The following is a 19,305-nucleotide window of genomic DNA, read 5'->3' as shown; positions in this document are numbered from 1 at the left end:
CCTCCTTCCTTCCTCCCTTTCTTCCTTCCCTCCTTCCTTCCTCCCTTTCTTCCTTCCCTCCTTCCTTCCTTCCTTCCTTCCTTCCTTCCTTCCTTCCTTCCTTCCTTCCTTCCTTCCTTCCTTCCTCCTTCCTTCCTCCCTTTCTTCCTTCCTTCCTTCCTCCCTCCCTTCCTCCCTCCCTCCCTTCCTTCCTCCCTCCCTCCCTCCCTCCGTCCCTCCCTCCCTCCTTCCCTCCTTCCTTCCTTCCTTCCTTCCTTCCTTTCTTCCTTCCTTCCTTCCTTCCTTCCTTCCTTCCTTCCTTCCTTCCTTCCTTCCTTCCTCCTTCCTTCCTTCCTTCCTTCCTTCCTCCTTACTTCCTTCCTCCCTCCCTCCTTCCTTCCTCCCTCCCTCCTCCCTCCCTCCCTCCCTCCTTCCTTCCTTCCTTCCTTCCTTCCTTCCTTCCTTCCTTCCTTCCTTCCTCCTTGCCCTCCCTACCTGTCTTTACCTCTGTTTCCTTCCTTCTTTTCTTCATTCCTTCCTTTCATATTTCTCATCACTAGTGTCCCCAGTTTTCCTCCTTCTGCACCCCACCCTCAGTCCCAGTTTTCCTCCTTCTGCACCCTACCCTCAGTCAGTCTTCATAGCAGACCCTCTTTCTCCTCTTCCTCCTCCTTCTCTTCCCTCCTCTTCCTTCTTCCTTCTTCTCTTTCTTCCTTTTTCTTACTTCTTTCTTCTTCCTCCTCTCCTCCTCTTCCTTCTTTCTTCTTCCTCCTCTCCTTCCTTCTTCTTTCTTCTTTCTTGTTCTTTCTTCTTTCTCCTCTTCCTCCTTCCCCCATCCTCTTTTTGGGCATTATGGTTTGCAGTACAGGTATTGAAAGGTTGTCATATATATCGCTTTACCTACTTTCAGCATTCAGTTCTTGTCCAAATGACAGATCATTTCTTTCTATTGTTGTCATTGTTGTCCCTTCTCTATCCTAACTGCCCTCTCCCCCTACCCCAAATTTTGGCAAGCTTCCAACTGTGGACCAGTTCTCCTTTTCCTCATTTTTGCTGTCCTCGGGTAATAGTCTCATACTATGCTTTTTGTATCCTACAAATGAGTGCTATCATTCTGTGTCTCCCTCTCCTTCTGATTCATTTCCTTCAGCATCTGCTTCATTTCATTCAGCATGATATTCTCCATGTCCATTCATTTATAAGCAGATTTCATGACTTCATTTCTCTTGGTGGCTGCATAGTATTCCATTGTATAGATGTATCATAGTTTGTCTATCCAGTCACATGTTCTCAGGCACTCAGGTTGTTTCCAGTTTCAGGCTATTGTGAATAATGCTGCAATGAATATAAAACTGCAGATAGCATTTCTGCTATGTGTTTTTTGGTCCCTAGGATATATTACCACTCCTGGTATTCCTGGGTCACATGGAAGCTCAATTTCTATTTTTCTGATGTATGCTCATATTTTTTTTGCAAAATTGCTGAACCAGTCAGCATTACCACCAACAATGAAAAAGAATCCCGTCTCCCTGCATCCGTACCAGCACTGGTTGTGCTTCTTCTTTTTGATATATGCCAGTCTCTATGGTGTGACATGATATCTCAATGTTGTCTTGATTTTCATCTCCCAGATTATTAGTGACATAGAGCATTTCTTCATGTGCCTTTTGGTTATTTGTATTTCTTCTCTGAGGAAGTTTCTGTTCATTTCTTCTCCCCATTTTTTAAATGGGGTTGTAGGTTTTTTTCTTGAAAAGTTCTACTAGTGCCTTATATATCTTGTATATAAACCCCTTATCAGATGGGTATTGAGTAAATAATTATTCCCAGTCATGGGCTGTCTCTGTATCTTGGTCACTGTTTCTTTTGAGGTGCAGAAGCTTCTTAGTTTAATGTAGTCCTATTTGTTTATCTTAGCTTACACTTGCTTGGTCAGTGATGCTTCATCTTTGAAGATGCCTTTAACTTCATTGTCATGGAGGGTTCTGCCTACATTTCCTCCATGAATCTTCTGGATTCAGTTTTAATACTGAGTCTTTAATCCATTTTGATTTGACTTTTTGTGCATAGTGCTGACTTTTTGTTAGAAGTGTGAGTTCAAATTTTTTGCATGTAGCTGCCCAGTTTTCTCAGCATCATTAATGAAGAGGCTTTCCTTGATCCACTTTATATTACTTCCCCACTTATCAAAGATTAAATGATCACACATCTGAGGATTTGGGCAGGATATTTAACTTTTCATTGGTCTGCAGCCTGCCTTTATTCCAATACTATCCTGTTTTAATTACTACCGAGTTGTAGTACAGTTTATTCAGGGGAGTTTCTTCCCCTGCTAGCTGCTACCTTCCTGCTCTGAAAACTGCTCCCACCAGCTGCCTAACCTGACTAGTCTGTTTATGCTGCGACACCTTGGTCCCTTTGTATTTGATTGCCTATATTCCTAAACTTTGGGGAAAATATTTCTAAATCCTAAACTCTGGGAAATTCATAACAATGATTTTTTTTTTAACCAATTGTTCTTTATCAAATTTGCCTTCCCGGCTCTCAGTGACTTTGATAATTCTTACATTGTTCCTCTTGAGTTTATCCCATAGTTCTCTGGTGTGTTATTTATTTCTTTTTAGACTTTTACTTTTGTTCTGTTATTTTCTAGAGGTTTCCTCCATCTCATCTATGTGCTTCTTGATCTTTTCCTCAGCTTCTTCTATTCTACTGCTTAGAGCTTTTAATGAGTTTATTTATATCACCTACCATACATTGGTTTTCGGTGTTCCTGCTGTGATAAGGATTAATCTTTGTAACTTGGACTCCCTGGGAGACTCTGAGGGAGCAGCTGGGAACAGCTCTTGTCCTTCTCTGCTGTTTCCATCCCATTGACAGGAAGTGTAACTGGGAGTACTGTGAAATTTGCTGACAACTTGTAATATTTAAGTAACTACCTTTCCATATGTCTTTCTTTTCTGATGACCCTGACTTTAATTTTTCTTTTCTGTCCTCTAATTTTTTTATATAGCAAGGACCGGGTAGCAACTACTGCTGGAGCTGCTGGCCTGGCAGGTGGGCACCACCGGGAAGCTTGGACCACCAAAGGTCCCTCTTATGAGGACTTGTACACTCAGAATGTTGTCATTAACATGGATGACCAAGATGAACTTCATCGAACCTCACTAGAGGGGAAATCCGCCAAAGAGAGACCCATTTGGTTAAGAGAGAGCACTGTCCAAGGGGCGTATAGTTCTGAAGAGATGAAAGAAGGTAAAAGTGAAATTAATAAAATTAACATGTCCTAAGTTTTGTAGAAAACATGAGAGATTTTCTGGGCAATATTATTCGTACTAGTAAAGTACTATATATCTGTTTCATAAAACAGTTACATTATAGCACGAAGCAAGAATTGGAGAAATAATCCTTTAAACCAACCATTATATTTGTATTACATTTCAGCTTTGTGGAAATAAAAAATAGCTTGCCTTTTAAATCACTAGTTTTAGATTTCAGAAATTTATCTTTTGATATTCTTAAAGAAGTGATGTTGTGTTTGAAGTAGACAAACTTACCTTTTAATTTTTGTTCACTTTGCTTTCCTGTGATGTTTGTTTTGATTTTTTTCTACATGCCATATTTGAGTGAAATATTTCAATATTTGTCTTTCTCTAACTTAATATAATGCCCTCCAGTTCCTTGAGAGTTGCATCAAAGATTTTATCTTTTCTTATAGCTGCATAATATAATAACTCAAATCATAAAACTAATAAGTGGGGTTGTCAGAATTTGAGTTAAGAAGTCAGGTTCCAAACACTTCCAGTGCTTTTCTATATATTTTAAACATTGGTATACCAATGTCTATACATTTTAATGTTTATACATTTTAATAATATATTTTCAGAATTACATAATCTAAATTTCTTGTGATGTACATAGAAAATGAAGAAGCATATAGAAGGAACATGCTAGACATGTAGTAAGAAAATCTCTGAACCTGGATTCTTTTTTTTGTTTGTTTTAATAGAGAGTTCAAAGTACACTTAGTTTGCTTTATGTAAATAAAACTTCTCGTTATTCAGTCATCTATCAAATATTTGTTTAGTGATGGGCACACTGTTCTGGGTACATGGCAGATATCACTGAATAAAAAGAGATAAATATTGTGTGGAGAGCCTACAGCCTGGGGGAGGGGAAGACAATGGCAATGACATGAATTATTCTTTATGTTGGAAAATAAATGCTGAGAGAAAACCATGGGAACTGTAAAAGGAATCGGAAGGCATTTGTGTAAAGAAATGGTGAAAGGGAATTAGCTGTATGAATACCTAGAGGGATAATATTCCTGGCAGATGTAAACAGACCCTGAGAAGTCCCTGAAATACAAGTGTGTGTAGTGTGTACAAAGAATACAGTGGAAGAAACTGGCTTTTAAGGAATGGGCAAAAGGTAGAGGGAAGTAGGTGGAGAAAAAGTTATTAAAGTTTAGAGACTAACTTGCCCCAGGGTGAGGTATATGGAAGAACCCAGATTCAGATCCACACTATAGTTTTTCTATAGTCCATGTATTTTACCATTGTGTCTTCAGTTTCATTTTGTGGAATTCATTTTAAATGTTATAGACAACTCAAAAAATCGAACCAGTAAAGTGTGCCGTACCTTATTCTATTTAAATGTATTAAGATAATATATTTTTAATACTTATAAAGGCAGGTCTTTAAGAATATTAATTGATGGGTTTTTTTCTTTTAGGTGGCATAGATATAGACACATTTCAGGACCGTGATGAAGGACGTGCAGGGCTGGATGATAACGAGGAGGTCATGCGAGCACTGCTTATTCACGAGAAAAAGACCCCCTCTGCCACAGGTGGCTCAGTGGGGGCAGCTGCTCCTGTCTCTGCTGGCAATGGCAGTGACTCAGAGAGTGAGACCAGTGAGTCAGACGACGACTCCCCACCCCGTCCAGCAGCTGTGGCTGCACATCATCGGGAGGAAGATGAGGAGGAGGATGATGAATTCGAGGAAGTAGCAGATGACCCTGTTGTCATGGTGGCTGGACGTTCCTTCTCCTATAGCGAAGTGAGCCAGAGGCCGGAGCTGGTAGCCCAGATGACACCAGAGGAGAAGGATGCATATATAGCAATGGGACAGAGAATGTTTCAGGACCTCTTTGAGTGAGCTTTCACTATTTTTTCCTCTTTTCTCTAATACTCATTTCCAAAAAAAATTCCTACCTTTGATGAAAAGTTTTAGTGACTTGCTGCCCTTCTTAATGTAAAATGACTTAATCTTGTGCAAAAGAAGATTTAATTTTTTTATACCAAAACTTTCCATAAAGTAGGTTAACTAGAATTTTCTTTTCTACAATTAACCAACAGTATTAACATTTTGGTGTATTTTCTTATCTAGTATTTTTTCTTTACTTTTAAAGACAACTTTTTACCTGCTGAAATGAGGTAAAGAAGTCTGTAAGTTTATTCTCCCAGTCTCTCTGCCAAAGCCCCCTAGGATAGCTTACAGTAAACCGTTCACTAATCTCTTCCAAGCAAGCATTTCAAAGAGTTGCTTATATTATCAACCAAAGAACTTTTGCCATAGGCAAATCATTGATAACAGAAGAAAAATCTTAAAACTTCATATCATTTTCCAGTTAAGGATGGAACCAGTATATAAGGGAGTTGGGAGTGTATTTGGGAAAGAAATGGATATGACTAAATTTCATGATTAATGTATAAGCTAAATTTATATCTTTAGACCTGACCAGACTAGAGATTCTGTTCTGTTTAATGGCTTTTGGTTAGATGTGGAGGCTAGAAAATGGAAAATATACTTGATAAATTAATGGACATAGGACATCTTGAAGAGTAGAGAGCATGGAAGCTATGAATTTTAGAATTTCTGGAGTTGTGCTGACATGGAAATGCTTTATGTAAAACTGAGTCTGGTCACTGTCTTCCTTGTTCCCCTAATACAAACCTCTTGCCAAAGTAATAAAATTTGTTTAATGAGGCCATCCCAACAGAAATCAATCTATATAAGTTCCTTCCTCCCTCTCACTCTTAAAATCTCTCATGTCACTGAAGGCCTTCTTTGTTTCTCTCCGTTTAGTCATGGCATTTCAGAGTGAATCCATTATGTTGTTGAACTTTGTAATATCAAGGAACTTAGTTTATGTTTGATTCTGATTTTAGTGTTATATTATTCACTAAGGTTGAACATTAAAAATAAATACTGTAAAGGGTCTGTGTGTTTTTGTAATATTTTTTCTTGCACTATAATTTTTGTTGTACATGTTTGAAAGTATAGGCTTTTCTAGAGTACCTTAGACTTGTATGAAGGGATATTTTGTTGATCTAAGTTGTAGAATATTGATGAAACATTACTTTATTTGACCTTAAAAGTAAGCATAATTTTATTCGAAATATATCTCAGTGAGATGAGTATGAGGGTAATTAAACTTTAAACTTTTTTTTCAATCTTTTACATTTTTGTTTTGAATTTCAAAGTTGCTTGTATTTTTTTTTAACTGAAGTAACAGTTTATAAGATATATGTTTTGGGTAAATATATAATTCAGCCACCACATATACTCATTATGATTGCCACCAAAAATCTAGTTTCTATCCTCAACCAAAATTTATACTGACTGGAATATATAATATATAGCACTGTAATATCTATGAATATTAGCTGTATTAATAATGTTTCAGACATTTTTATTAGTCGTATTTTAAATAATAAGTGCCGTTTCATTGGTTTAAACATTTTCAGTTAATAAATTCCCTTGAAGGATGTCTTTTAGAATATGGATGGAAATTCAAATGATGATGCTAAGCAAAATAAGGAAAAAAATAATTATGGGATAGTTTTTCTAAGTGAACTAACCATGACAATGTTAACTTAGACTGAAAAAATATGTTGATTATGTAAGGGAGTGAGGAAAGGATGTGGGAGGTAGAGGATGTCAATTTTATAGTGTCATTGGCCCTAGAATTTAGTGGAAGTGTGGCAAGGTAGAGGTGTGAAGCTGAACTCCTGAAACTTACACAATTTTATTTTAAAATAAAATAGCTTAATATATCAACATTTAGTTAAGCGTGGGAGGGGGCTGAGGAGGGGGAGAAGAATGTCTAATTTTAGGAGCCAAAGAGATAGTTCAAGATAAGGGACTCGCCTTACCAACCCCACTTTAACCCTAGCACCACATATGGTACCCTTGGAACCATCAGGAGTCACTTAGGAGCATAGAGACAGAAATGGCCCCAAGGGCACCACTGGCTGTGACCCATCTTTCCCCCATTTCCCCATGAAAGGAATTTTGGGGGAGCTGGAGCCATAGTACAGCAGGTAGGGTGTTTGCTTTGCACACAGTTGACCTAGGTTCAACCCTTAGCACCACATGCGGTTCCTTAAGGCTTGTCAGGAATGATCCCTGAGCACAGAGTTAAGAGTAATTCCTGAACACTGCCTTTGTGGCCCCAAAACAACCAAAAAATAAAAGTATATGTTTTAGGGGCAGGAGATAAAATAGTACAGGTTATTCTTTTGTGTCTGTGTTTGGGGGAGGGGGTTGTTGTTTTTTTGTTTTGTTTTTGCTTTTTGGGTCACACCTGGCAATGCACAGGGTTTATCCTGGCTAATGCACTCAGGAGTTACTCCTGGCGGTGCTCAGGGGACCATATGAGACACTGGGAATCAAACCTGGGTCGGCCGCATGCAAGGCAGACGACCTACCCGTTGTGCTATCGCTCCAGCCCCAGTACAGGTTATTCTTAACATAGGTTCAGTTCCAGGGACCATATGGTCCCCCAAGCATGGGGTGGGTGAATTCTGGAAGCCTCTCAGTACTATCCAGGGGGCCTTGGATAATCTGTCATCACAGTGCCCTAGTAGCATTGAATCCATAAGCTCTTGCATTCAACCAATGGGGTGGGGGGCGCTTAAGTTTCCTTAGCACTGTGTGGAAACCCAAGCACACAGTCCCCACCTCCCTGGCCCCCACCAGAAATGTCTTTTCTCTTAGGGCTGGGAAGATAGTTCAAATGATTGGAGCACATGCCTCGCATATGTGATGTCCCAAGTTCAATTTCCAGCTCCACATGCTTCATCCTCACTGCTTCATCCTCACATGCTTCATCCTCACTGGGAAGAAGATCCCTGGTGGCTCCTGAGCACTGCAGGAGGGACCCTACCCCAGCACTGGCAGGCTCAGGTGACTGCATCAGGACCCATGTGAGAGTAGCTGAGGATCTCTCCAGGGACTCTGGACTTGTCCGCCCTCCATCCCTGCAGAGAGAATGAATTTAAAATTTGTACCTTACAGACATGAGACTATTAAACTTTTATTTATTTATTTTTATTCTTTTATTGAATCACCATGTGGAAAGTTACAAAGCTTTCAGGTTTAAGAGACTATTAAACTTTTAAACATTTAAACTTCGATAGTTCTAGGAAGAAGTTCATTTAAGTAAAATGGTGATCAGATGTTTCAAAATGTAACTGTGGGTGAACTTTCAGCTCTATTTCAGTGAAGAATGTTTCTCCTATTCTTGAGTTTAACTTGCTTGTTTTAGACTCCTAACTGCTCTTATATTCTTTGACATTATCTACCAGTATCTTAAAGAATAATCTAGACTACTTATTTTTTTCATTCCCTCTTGCAGCCTAGGTTTTGCCTGCCTTATTAGAGCACTGAAACAGCCTTCTCTAGTTCTAACTGTCCAACCTATAACCTTTGTTCATCAATTTCTTACTGCTCTTCTACATTTGATGGTATTAGCCCACCCAGTCTTCTTGAAATATTATTTTTAGCCGCCTACCTGGTTCTCATTACATTCTTCTCCAACCATTTTTTTCTTAGTCTTCATTCTTTATCTCCTCCTGTACTAATTTTGAAGGCATATGTCTAGATTTGTCTTTCCCCCTTTTGTGTATATGTAATTTGCATTATGAAAATTATTGAGCAAAGATGAAATATAAATAAATATATTCATTGCAGAAATCTTTGAAATAAAATACAGAAAAAAATATATGTTAAGGATTCATTACATTATTTTTCTATGGACCCATTTAGCCATAAAAGGAACATATTGATAGAAAAGCATATTTGTTACGTGTTTATAGAAGGTTTCTTTTTTTTCCAGTGTGTGTATGCAAAAAAATGTAGCTAACATATAATACAATGTGTCAGACACTAAGTGCTTTACTTGTTGACTCTCTCTAATCCTTTATAACAAACTTGTGAAGTGATATATGTAATTATTTATGTAGTTATGTATTACAATTATGTGTTACATATATTATTAGGTGTGAGAATATAGTTGTCTTAATGTGTTACAATGAAAAAGATATTCCTATTTTGGAAAAAAAATGAAATGGACATTTAAAAACATATATAGAAAAATACCTGGTAGAGTTAAAGAACCAAAAGAAAAACAGAAATTACAGAATGACAAAAATCAAGCTTTTCATGTTAGTCATAGGATCTTTTTTTCCTGTGCATTTGAAAATTCTGGTTTCATCATTTCCTTAGATAAACGTCTCTGAATTTATATGAAAAATTATCAATGTATAACTGTATCACTGTCATCCCATTGTTCATCGATTTACTTGAGTGGGCACTAGTAACATCTCCATTCGTCCTAGTCCTGAGATTTTAGCAGCCTCTCCTTACTTGTCTTTCCTAACGCTGCCGTATTGGAGGCTCTTTCAGGGTCAGGGGGATGAAAAAGTATAGGAAAATATAATTTAATATGTAAATCTAGGGCAGAGAGAAAGTACAGAGATTAGGCCCCTTGCCTTGCATGTGACTATGGCCACAACAGTGGTACAAATCCTGATCCTGTATATAGTTCTTGAAGCATTGCCAGTGTGACCTCTGACTATAGAGCCAGGTACAGCCCCTGAGCACTGCTGAATGTGCACTGTACCGCCACCCACCTAAAAAAGATTCCATCCTCTGGACCAGAGAAATAGTACAGGGTGTAATGGTGAGTTTAAGGTGATTGCCTTCCATACCACTGACCCTGTTCAATTCCTAGCACTGCAGATGATCCCCTGAGCACTGCCAGGAGTGATGCCAGTGCTGCTAGATGTGGCCCTAAAGCCAAAATAAATAAGTAAATTTCCTCACTAGATAACCTTTAAAAATATGTGAATCTTCCCATATTATCCCCATATTTTAATAATACCTGGCTCAAAAGAGTTTGAAGTGCTTTGATTAGACTCTGGCTTCTCTCTTTTAAGTGGCACAATAATTTGAGAAAAGCCAGTCAGTAAGAGAATGCCCTAAAATGGGAACCCTGCCAGTTTTTAGCCCTGATCTTCTATTAAGGGTTAACTCACACCTGGTCCAGCATGTAGTCAGTATCTGTTGACCTCATGATGGCTAGAGTAGTCATTCAGCACCCGTGATAAAGAGAACATTGTGTGAGTTTGGCTATGTTAGTATAACTCAAGTATTAGCTACTCAGTTGCCTGAATCTTTGCATGATCTTTTAAGACTTGGATAGAACTTTTTAATATATACATCATGGAATATATCTTTTAGTATCATTTCCTTTTTTTTTTTTTGGTGTGGGAGAAGAATAGTACAGAAGGTTGGTAATTTATGTCTTCCTGTGCTGCCTCTCTGTTCTGCCTTCTCCACCTACTTCGGCACCACCGACTCCAACTTCCACATGTGCAGGGAACAGGTACTGAAAATGGCCTTAGCCCATCACTGCCATAGTCAAGGAATATAAGGATGAATGGGTACACCTGTTCTTAAAGAAGCTCTTTGCCAGCCTCACAGTTTCATCCCTTGTAGAAGCCTGCCTCCAAATCTTGCAAAAACTTCACCTTCTTTTTCCTTCTTATCATCTTTTTCTTTCCAAAGACCTTGTATAAAATATTTTCTAATATGTCTCTATGTATTAGAAAATAATAACTTAGTTCTTTATTCCTAAGTAGTCACTATTGTAGCCAAATCATCTATCAAAATGTTTCCTTCCCCTCTTTTAAGAGTCAGCATATGACTTTCAAAGGAATTTTTTTCCTCTTCCCATTACACTAAAATTTTTTATTTGGTGTACTTTTGTCAAAAGTAAGGTATTAAATGGACAGTTGTGAGCTTAAGTCATCCAGAATGTTATATATGGTGAAAAACTGCCTTGTTTTGTCTGCTGTTGAAATCTTTTTCTGATATAGATACCTTTTTACCCACAAACACCTGAACAAATATTAAATTTGTTTAAAAGAAAAGATCCAATTTGACATGGCTTAAAGTCAAAAGAAAGCTAGGTTCTACTCTTAGCTCCGGAACTAGACATTTGTACTCTGACATTGTTATCTAATGTAATTTCTTGGTATTTATTTCTCAACTGTAAATGAAAGAGAATTTTTTCAAGGTCTCAATGATTTTCTTGTGCTGTAATGTTTTTAGCATTAAGAGGCAAATAATACATTTTTAAAATAAGGCCAAATAACAACAACAACAACCCAAAAAAATTCTGTGGTAGGCTAGCTACATCAATTCAGAAAAGGGGAAGGTAATTTTAATTGAGAGGAGCAAGCTAATTAGGTTTCTTCTGACTTGCCAAGGTATTCATTTCTAATCTATATGACTGTGGGAATAATTGAATGTTTTTATTCTGGATTCAGAATCCAAAGTGTATGTAATGTTGCTCATCATTACACCATTGGAACCCTGAGGGGTTTTGAAAGACCCCTATTGTTTTGAAAGAATTGTTTTGTATCTGGAAAGCAATTAATTTTCTTTCTCACCAATTGGTTTTACAGTAGATTCTTAGGACCACAGAAGAAAGTCTTATATATGTACTTTCCTGTTTTCTATTTAGAGAAAGTGAAAAATGATTCTCTAAAAGAAAAAATCATTAGAATTTTGAAATTGGCGTAATTCCATCTTCTAGTTGTTTAAAATTTTGTTTCCACCAAAGCTCTTTCATATGTTTCTCTAGTGGATCTTGTTACTATCACTTTAAAATATCAAAAGTATCTTTTAGAAAATGAGAAAAAATTTTAGAAGAAAACTGGAAAAACTATACAGAACAATTATTACTGTGGGTGTTTGCCTTAAACGTGGCTGACCCAGTTTTAATCCGCAGCATCCCATATGGTCCCCCCAAGCACCACCAGGAATAACTCCTGAGAGCAAAGCCGGGAGTGACCCCTGAACATCACTGAGGGTGGCCCCAAAACCAAAACAACAGACAATAAAAAAGCAAACTAAACAAGGTAAGTACAAATACTTTTAAAATGTAAAGCTAGGGCCCGAGGAATAGTGCAGGTAGGGCAAATGCCTTGTATGCAGCTGACCTGGGTTTGATCTGAAATCCTATATGGTCCCCTGAGTACTGCAAAGAATAATTCCTGAATGCAGAGCCAGGAATAACCTCTGAGCACCATCAGGTGGCTCAAAAGAGCCCCTCCCCCTGCAAAAAAAAAAATCTTTCCCCAAAAACAAAAATCATGTGAAACTGAAGGGATTAAAAAGGGGTAAGAGCCAAGACAAGTTTTTTGTGTTTTGTTTTGGAGGCACACCTGGTGGTGCTCAGGGCTTACTACTGGCTCTGCACTAACGGATCACTCCTGGTGGGCTCAGGACTATATGGAGTTCTGGGAATCAAACCCCAGTCAGCAGTGTAAGGTAAGCGCCTTACCTATTGTGTTAGATCTGGCTTTATCTGTCTTTCCTCCCTGTAAAAAACTATGCACACTGAGGGGCGTGTGCACTCGAGGGCTCTCTGGGCGGCTCTGTCTCACGGCCCACGTTCGTTACTCTGGAACCGCTGTGTATGGGCTGGATCTGGACGGCTGTTCGCCAAGGACAGGCGAAGGAAAAACGAGGACCAAGCTGGTTGTTGATTAGTTACCGTTTATTCGATCTTCCATCTTTCTCATCACCCACATTCCTGGCTCCATCCTCTCTCTGGATCTACCTCTTGAGCTCTCCCTTTTTCTCTCTCCCCCTTGCCCCTAGGCTACACACAGCCAGGTAGCAAAATCATCATAAGAAACCCCTTCCTGAGGACAGGTTCAAAGGGAACACAAACTAGGGGCATTCCAAAGGCCTTTCTGACTGCCAGTAGGCAAAATACCTCTTAAACGGTTTCTCTCCTCTCCTTAGTCCAAACACTAATTAACATCTTAATCCTAGTTATTTTTGTATGGACATTGCAAGAGATACATTGAGGCTTGCACAGCTGCTCTCCTGGCAACATCTTGCCACAGACTCAGACTACAGCACTCAGGCCAGATTAATCATTCCTAACCCTACCAGGGTCCAAATCTAGCTATCACTATTTGGATCATGACAGCATTTGTCTATGACCAAGCTCTTAACTTACAGTTAAGCATTAGGCACTTTGGCCAGGCCCATCTTGATGCCACAGTAGCACACAACTCACCACTTGCCCTGAGTCCATCCCGTCCCTTGTCGGGACCCTGCTTTTGGGGGTGCTAGGAAGTAAGGGCAGCTGAGGCTTAGGTGGAGAGAACAGATGCCCAGGAGGAAAATATCATGTAGAGTCAAATGACTCCCAGGTTACAAAAGCATAGCATTTGCTAAGTCTTCTGTGTCCATACAAAAAGGACATTGCTCTGAATAAACTATGCAAAGGACTCAAGGAGAAGAGAAAAACAATATTTACAAGTCAACAGAACACTAAGAAAGAAGCTACAAGTACACACAGAAGAATGGGAGCACTGTGATAGGAGTAACCCAATAAACCTAAATTACCTGAGGCTATGTTATCCTGCACCTCCCTTTCTCCCTCCCTTCCTCCCTCCCTCCCTTCCTTCCTCCCTCCCTCCTCCCTTCCTCCCTTCCTTCCTTCCTTCCTTCCTTCCTAAAAAAAAGATAGAAACAAAATAGCTTCTCTTAAAAAAGAACTTCTTTCCTATTCTCGTTGCAAAGCAAAGTAGGCCTAGTACACAACTGACCCAGTTTCAGCAATCAAGCCATATTTCCCATCACAAAAGTATGTCATCATCCACTTATGTTAATAAATAAGCCTGAGAAATTAGTCTGGAAATAAGGCTGATGACAGAGCCTAATGTGCCTTGAATAATGTTAAAGTATAAGGGGTCAGCAGTTTTCTAAAAATGCATTGATTTCTTAAATCTATTAATTATTTTTAAATGCATCTAATAAAATTATGTATAGTGAATAAAAAAAAAACACTCTCCACATAGCCCACCACATCTCACCACACCCCAAAGTAGCCATTATCCATAGATTTTTTTTTTATCTCATAAAAAAATCTGGAATAGTCCCAGATTTTTCCCAGGCCTTTAGAACATATGCTTCACCTTTTAAAAATAAGAACTAAAGGTTGAATCACATAGTTGTATGATAGTTTATGTAATAATTTTCTTACTGGATGGCATTGTTAGTGTCTAGTTTTTCTACTAATAAACTGTTATAAATGAATTATCCTCATATTTTCATTTTGAGTATTTCTATAGGATAATCATAAGAGGGAAAAAGCTTATCAGAGGGCATATCCATTTAAAACAGAAAGATATTGTGAAATTACTCTTCAAAAAGATTGTCGGGGGAGCTGGAGCTATAGCACAGTGGGCAGGGCGTTTGCCTTGCATGCAGCCAACCTGGGTTCGATATCCAGCATCCCATCTGGTCCCCTGAGCACCACCAGGAGTAATTCCTGAGTGCAGAGCCAGGAGTAACCCCTGAGCACCGCCAGGTGTGACCCCAAAAGCAAAATATATATATAGTTGGAAAATATTTGACTTTACATTATAGTGCATTATAGTATTGACATTTGGAATTTAAACCTGATTTGTTTGTTTGTTTGTTTGGGGGACATACCTGGCAGTGCTCGGGGCTTACTCCTGGCTCTTGGCTCAGGGATCACTCTTAGTGGGCTCGAGAAAGTCATGTGGGTGCTGGGGATTGAACCCCCAGCTTGGCCTCATGCAAAGCACACACCTTGCCTGCCATACTATCTCTCCAGTCTCTAAACTGGGATTTCTTTGTGAGTAATTTGTTCTAAAAGAACTCTAAAAGTCCAGAGGAGGAAACAGTCTTAAGACACATTGGGGAAGTAAATGAATGGATTTGGTGACTTTGGAAAAGCCAGTCAGTACCTTGGATGAAGTTTTGGTTTCTGACTTTGTTCTGATTCTCTTCAACTAGAACAAGAGGAAGCACGGGTTCTCCTTTTCCTTTAGCTTCCTGTTTCACTAAATAGCTCCACCACTTCACCCAGATGTATAATAGTTGGTCACCCTTTTATTTAGTTTCTCATCTCACATCTATCATTAAGTCCCATCATCTTTAAAAGACAATATATCATAAAATTAAATTCTGAAGATAGAATTGACAGAATTTGATGATAAGTCAAAAAAATCTAAATCAACTTATTCTCACTACTTCTATACTACTACCTCATCCCGTCACAGTAGTTCTTACATTAGCTGCATTACATTAGCCTGGGCAGCAGATTCCCAGTTGGTCTCCCCAGTTGCAGGTGTTTTTGCTGTTTGGAGAGGGGAGGGGAAGACAGTGGAAGGGAGTAATGCTCAAAGGGTCCAGGAACTATTCCTGGTGACACTTAGCTGAGTCAGATGGTTTAGTGCTGAGATCCAGGATGTGATCCTGCCCAGGCCCAATGCTGGGGTCCCCCAGGGCCATCCTGGTAATGTTTGGGGACCTCCAGGTCTATATGCAGAGGAGCTTGATGACCCTGAAGTACTGGGAACAGAACTAGGGCCTCTTGTGTGCTAGGTATGTACTTCAGCCCTGAAGCCCTGGACTTGAGTATGAACTGTCTTCCTGCTCCCCACCCCCTTCATTCTTTTTTTTCTTGGGGGGGGGTCATACCCGATGAGGCACAGGGGTTACTCCTGGCTCTGCACTCAGGAATTACTCCTGGCAGTGCTCAGGGAATTATATGGAATGCTGGGAATCGAACCCTGTTGGCCATATGCAAGGCAATTGCCCTACCTGCTGTGCTACCACTCTAGCCCACACCCCCTTCATTCTTTTTTTTTAAAATGTATTCTTTTATTGAATCACCATGTGGAAAGTTACAAAGCTTTCAGGTTTAAGTCCCAGTTATACAATACTCGAACACCCATCCCTTCACCAGTGCACATATTCCACCACTAAGAATCACACTATACCTCCCGCCGCCCCCCCCACCTCTCCAGCCCCCAACCCCACCTGTGTAACTGATAAATTTCACTTTACTTTCACTTTACTTTGATTACATTCAATATTTCAACAAAAAAACCCTATTATTATTTGGAGTTCCCCCTTCATTCTTAAACTCACCCCACCATTTGACCATTTCATATACAGGAATTTTTAACAAAACGCAAATCAGATGATCTCATTCTTCCACCCTCTGCCCTCTTAGAAAAACATCTAAACTCCTTACCTTACTCCATAGGCCTGAAGTGGTTTGGTTCTTGGGTCCCATTATGACCGTATCTATCTTCAATTTTCCTTATTAGTTATGCTAACCCATTTGGACATTGTTCCTGGCTTGAAAATAGCTAAATTTTTTCATGCCTTAGTTCTTTTCCCTGAGTTCTCTGCCTACAACACTCTTTCTCCTTGTCCTATTATTTTTATCCTATTATCTTCCTACTTTGTCCCTATTATTTTATTTCAGCTTTAATAACACCCTCTTTAAAAACACAAAACAAACAAACAAAAACCATTGTCTACCCAATCTAGTCTCTTCTCTCCTTCATATTTTCTGTTTTATTTTCTTTAAAGCAAAATCACCATTTGAAAATGAATTTATTTAGGGGGCAGAGAGATACAGAGGGTATGGCACACAACTGAACCAGGTTCCATCCCTGGCATCCCATATTGTTCCCTGAATGCAGAGCCAGGAGTAAACCCTGAGCACAGCTGAGTGTGGCCAAAAAAACAATTAAAAAAAGAAAGAAAATGAACTTGTTTATTTCTTAAATTCATCAGAAATTTATTTCTTAAATTCATCATTTTAAAAGGAGCAGAGGCTCCTTTTAAAAAGACTCTTAGCTCTCTGAAGCAGGATATGAGCATGCAAAATTAATTTTGTCATTTAGGAAGCTCTAACTGTTGGAAGGAGCAATGGCCAGATGAATTGGCACTAGTAGAGCATAGCCTTGTCTTCATCAAGTCTCATCATTTTGTTTGCGGCTGAATTATAAATATATAAGGCTTTAGTTAATTATGTTCACTTACGGTTCATGGTACCTAGGGCTGTGTCTACAGGACTAACAGTAGAGGGTGCCAGAATATAGCTTCTTCGGCATAGCCAATGAGAGCTTCAATTCTGTGGAGCCATTAGCTTTAATGTTCAGAGAAAAAGGAATTTAGGATGGATGGTTAAATAGGAACGTTGGTGGAAGGAAGTTGAAATCGGTCATGAGATAGGTGTTGGAAAATTGTATACTTGTAATTCAACTATGAGTAACTTTGTAAATCAAGGTGCCTAAATAAAAAGAAATGATTGAAAAAAAAAAGGAATTTAGAGATTACTTTATCCAGGAATACACAGACCAATAAGACAGCCACTAGCTATAAGTTCCTATTAAGTATTTCAAATATGTCTTGTACAGGGGGTCAGAAATGTGACTCAATGGTATAACACGTGCCTCATGTGTATGAAGTCCTGGGTTCACTTATGTCAGGGTCCCAAAAGAAATAAAGCAAAAAATATCCACTCCAAACAGAGATATGTATACATACATACCAAATTTTGAAAACTTGCTATGGGAATAAAGAACATAAAATTCCGAATTAATTTTTATATTGATTATGTATTAGAACTTATATTCTAGGTATGCTTGCTTAGAAGAAATATACTACTAAAAATAATTTCAGAGGCTGGGAGACAGTAATAGAACACATATCTAACATGAAGCAGATATCTAAATGAATGTGAGTTTTATCCCAGCCCTGCATTAAAACCTGCCCTCCCCCATCTACCCAGGGCTGATGGGTGTGGCCCTGATAGTCTCCTGAGCACTGAACAGGGCTGCATTGTCTACAAAAAAGAAAGAATAATTGAAAAATAATTTGATCTTTTATTTTGTGCTTCTATGTGGCCATTAGAGAATTTTAAATTGCACAGATGGGTTATGTTTCTACTGGAAAACACTGATCTAGGGCATTTTCTGAAAATACTGCAGTTCAATGTATTCTAGTCTTTGTGATTATTTACATTCACTCGTAGACATGTTTTTAAATTCAGTTATCACTCTCCTGCCCTTCCCCACTCTATTGGAAGGATAGGATTTATTATTCTTGTAGGCTCAGTATTCTTGGGACAGAGATTTTTCTTCTGGTTTAATGTTTTCCCCTTTGGGATGGGATTGGTTGGACTGAGGTATACTGTTGTTCTCCTGAAGTAGAATGAAATGTAGGAGTAATGACAGTAAAGATCTGGAAAGTTCTTGGCTACTGAGATCAATGTTGAGAGTGCTGCTGACTCCTGGATGACTAAGGAACCCCAGGACACTGGCAAGCTGGGCTGCAGGGAGGAGCTAAGCCCAATCCAAATCACAAGGGAGTTGGAATCCAAAGTGTTGCTCTATTGCAAGAAATTGATACTTAGTGTAAGTGAAATGGCTTGTGTATTTATAGTTCATACCCATCCCTCACTGGAATGTAAACTCCATGAAGGAAGACTCTCTATCTTGTTCAGTGCAGTATTCTGATTCATATTCCTGTCTCAATGTCTCTTACATAGTAAGTAGTCAGTAATATATAATGAATGTATAAAAAATTATGTCAGTTTCTTAAGTTAGAAATAAATAATGGCTTTTATATAAATGAATGTTATTTTGAATTTTTACTGTTACTTGTATACTTAATGTTTGTGGTACTAGTTTTATTAATTATTTTTTTTGTTTGGACTACTTTCAGATGGTGATTATTGATCTGCGTAGCAGAGAGCATTTTTTTCCAGCAGCTGGTGAAACCTCTTACCCAAAAGTACATTTAACATATATGAAATCCAAGGCTTGTGTGTGAATTTGTTCTCTTGGTCCAATTGAAGCTCATTCTTTAAAGAAAAAAATTTAAAGATCAAAAGTATGCTATTTTTTCAATGAGGGGGGTTATTTACTTATAATAAAATTTGGTGATCTCATGATTGCCTTCAAGCTCTCAAAAGACCCAGCTTTCTTTCTACAGGTGAATGCCAGCTGAATCAGTATCCCTCACCTTTCTTTTTTATTGTAGAATTGGTAAAAATCACATAACTAAATTAACCATTTAAAAGTGAACAATTTAGGTGCATTTAGTACTTTCATAATAATGTGCCACCATCATTTCTATTCTACTCCAAAACATTTTCTTCAAGAAAAAGCCTAATACA

The 19,305-nt window shown here is 38.6% G+C and overlaps 1 protein-coding gene across 2 annotated transcripts in view; it reads left to right on the top strand.

Moving 5' to 3' along the window:
* The window catches only part of GTF2E1 (general transcription factor IIE subunit 1), a 72,770-nt gene extending 53,701 nt beyond the window's left edge, over positions 1 to 19,069 (top strand). Inside the window, exons 4-6 of one of the 2 annotated variants that reach the window (XM_055126690.1) lie at positions 2,993 to 3,234; positions 4,714 to 5,137; positions 18,852 to 19,069. In XM_055126690.1, the coding sequence (XP_054982665.1) occupies positions 2,993 to 3,234; positions 4,714 to 5,137; positions 18,852 to 18,858 (673 nt within the window). In that variant the 3' untranslated portion in view covers positions 18,859 to 19,069. Of the gene's footprint in view, positions 1 to 2,992; positions 3,235 to 4,713; positions 6,205 to 18,851 lie in introns of those variants that run through there. The other variant, XM_004606690.2, reaches the window with a different exon arrangement.
* Positions 19,070 to 19,305: the final 236 nt, after the last annotated feature.

The sequence above is a fragment of the Sorex araneus genome, chromosome 2 (assembly GCF_027595985.1).
Source record: "Sorex araneus isolate mSorAra2 chromosome 2, mSorAra2.pri, whole genome shotgun sequence".
Lineage (NCBI taxonomy): Eukaryota > Metazoa > Chordata > Mammalia > Eulipotyphla > Soricidae > Sorex > Sorex araneus.
This window is presented reverse-complemented; position numbering and strand designations above follow the sequence as displayed.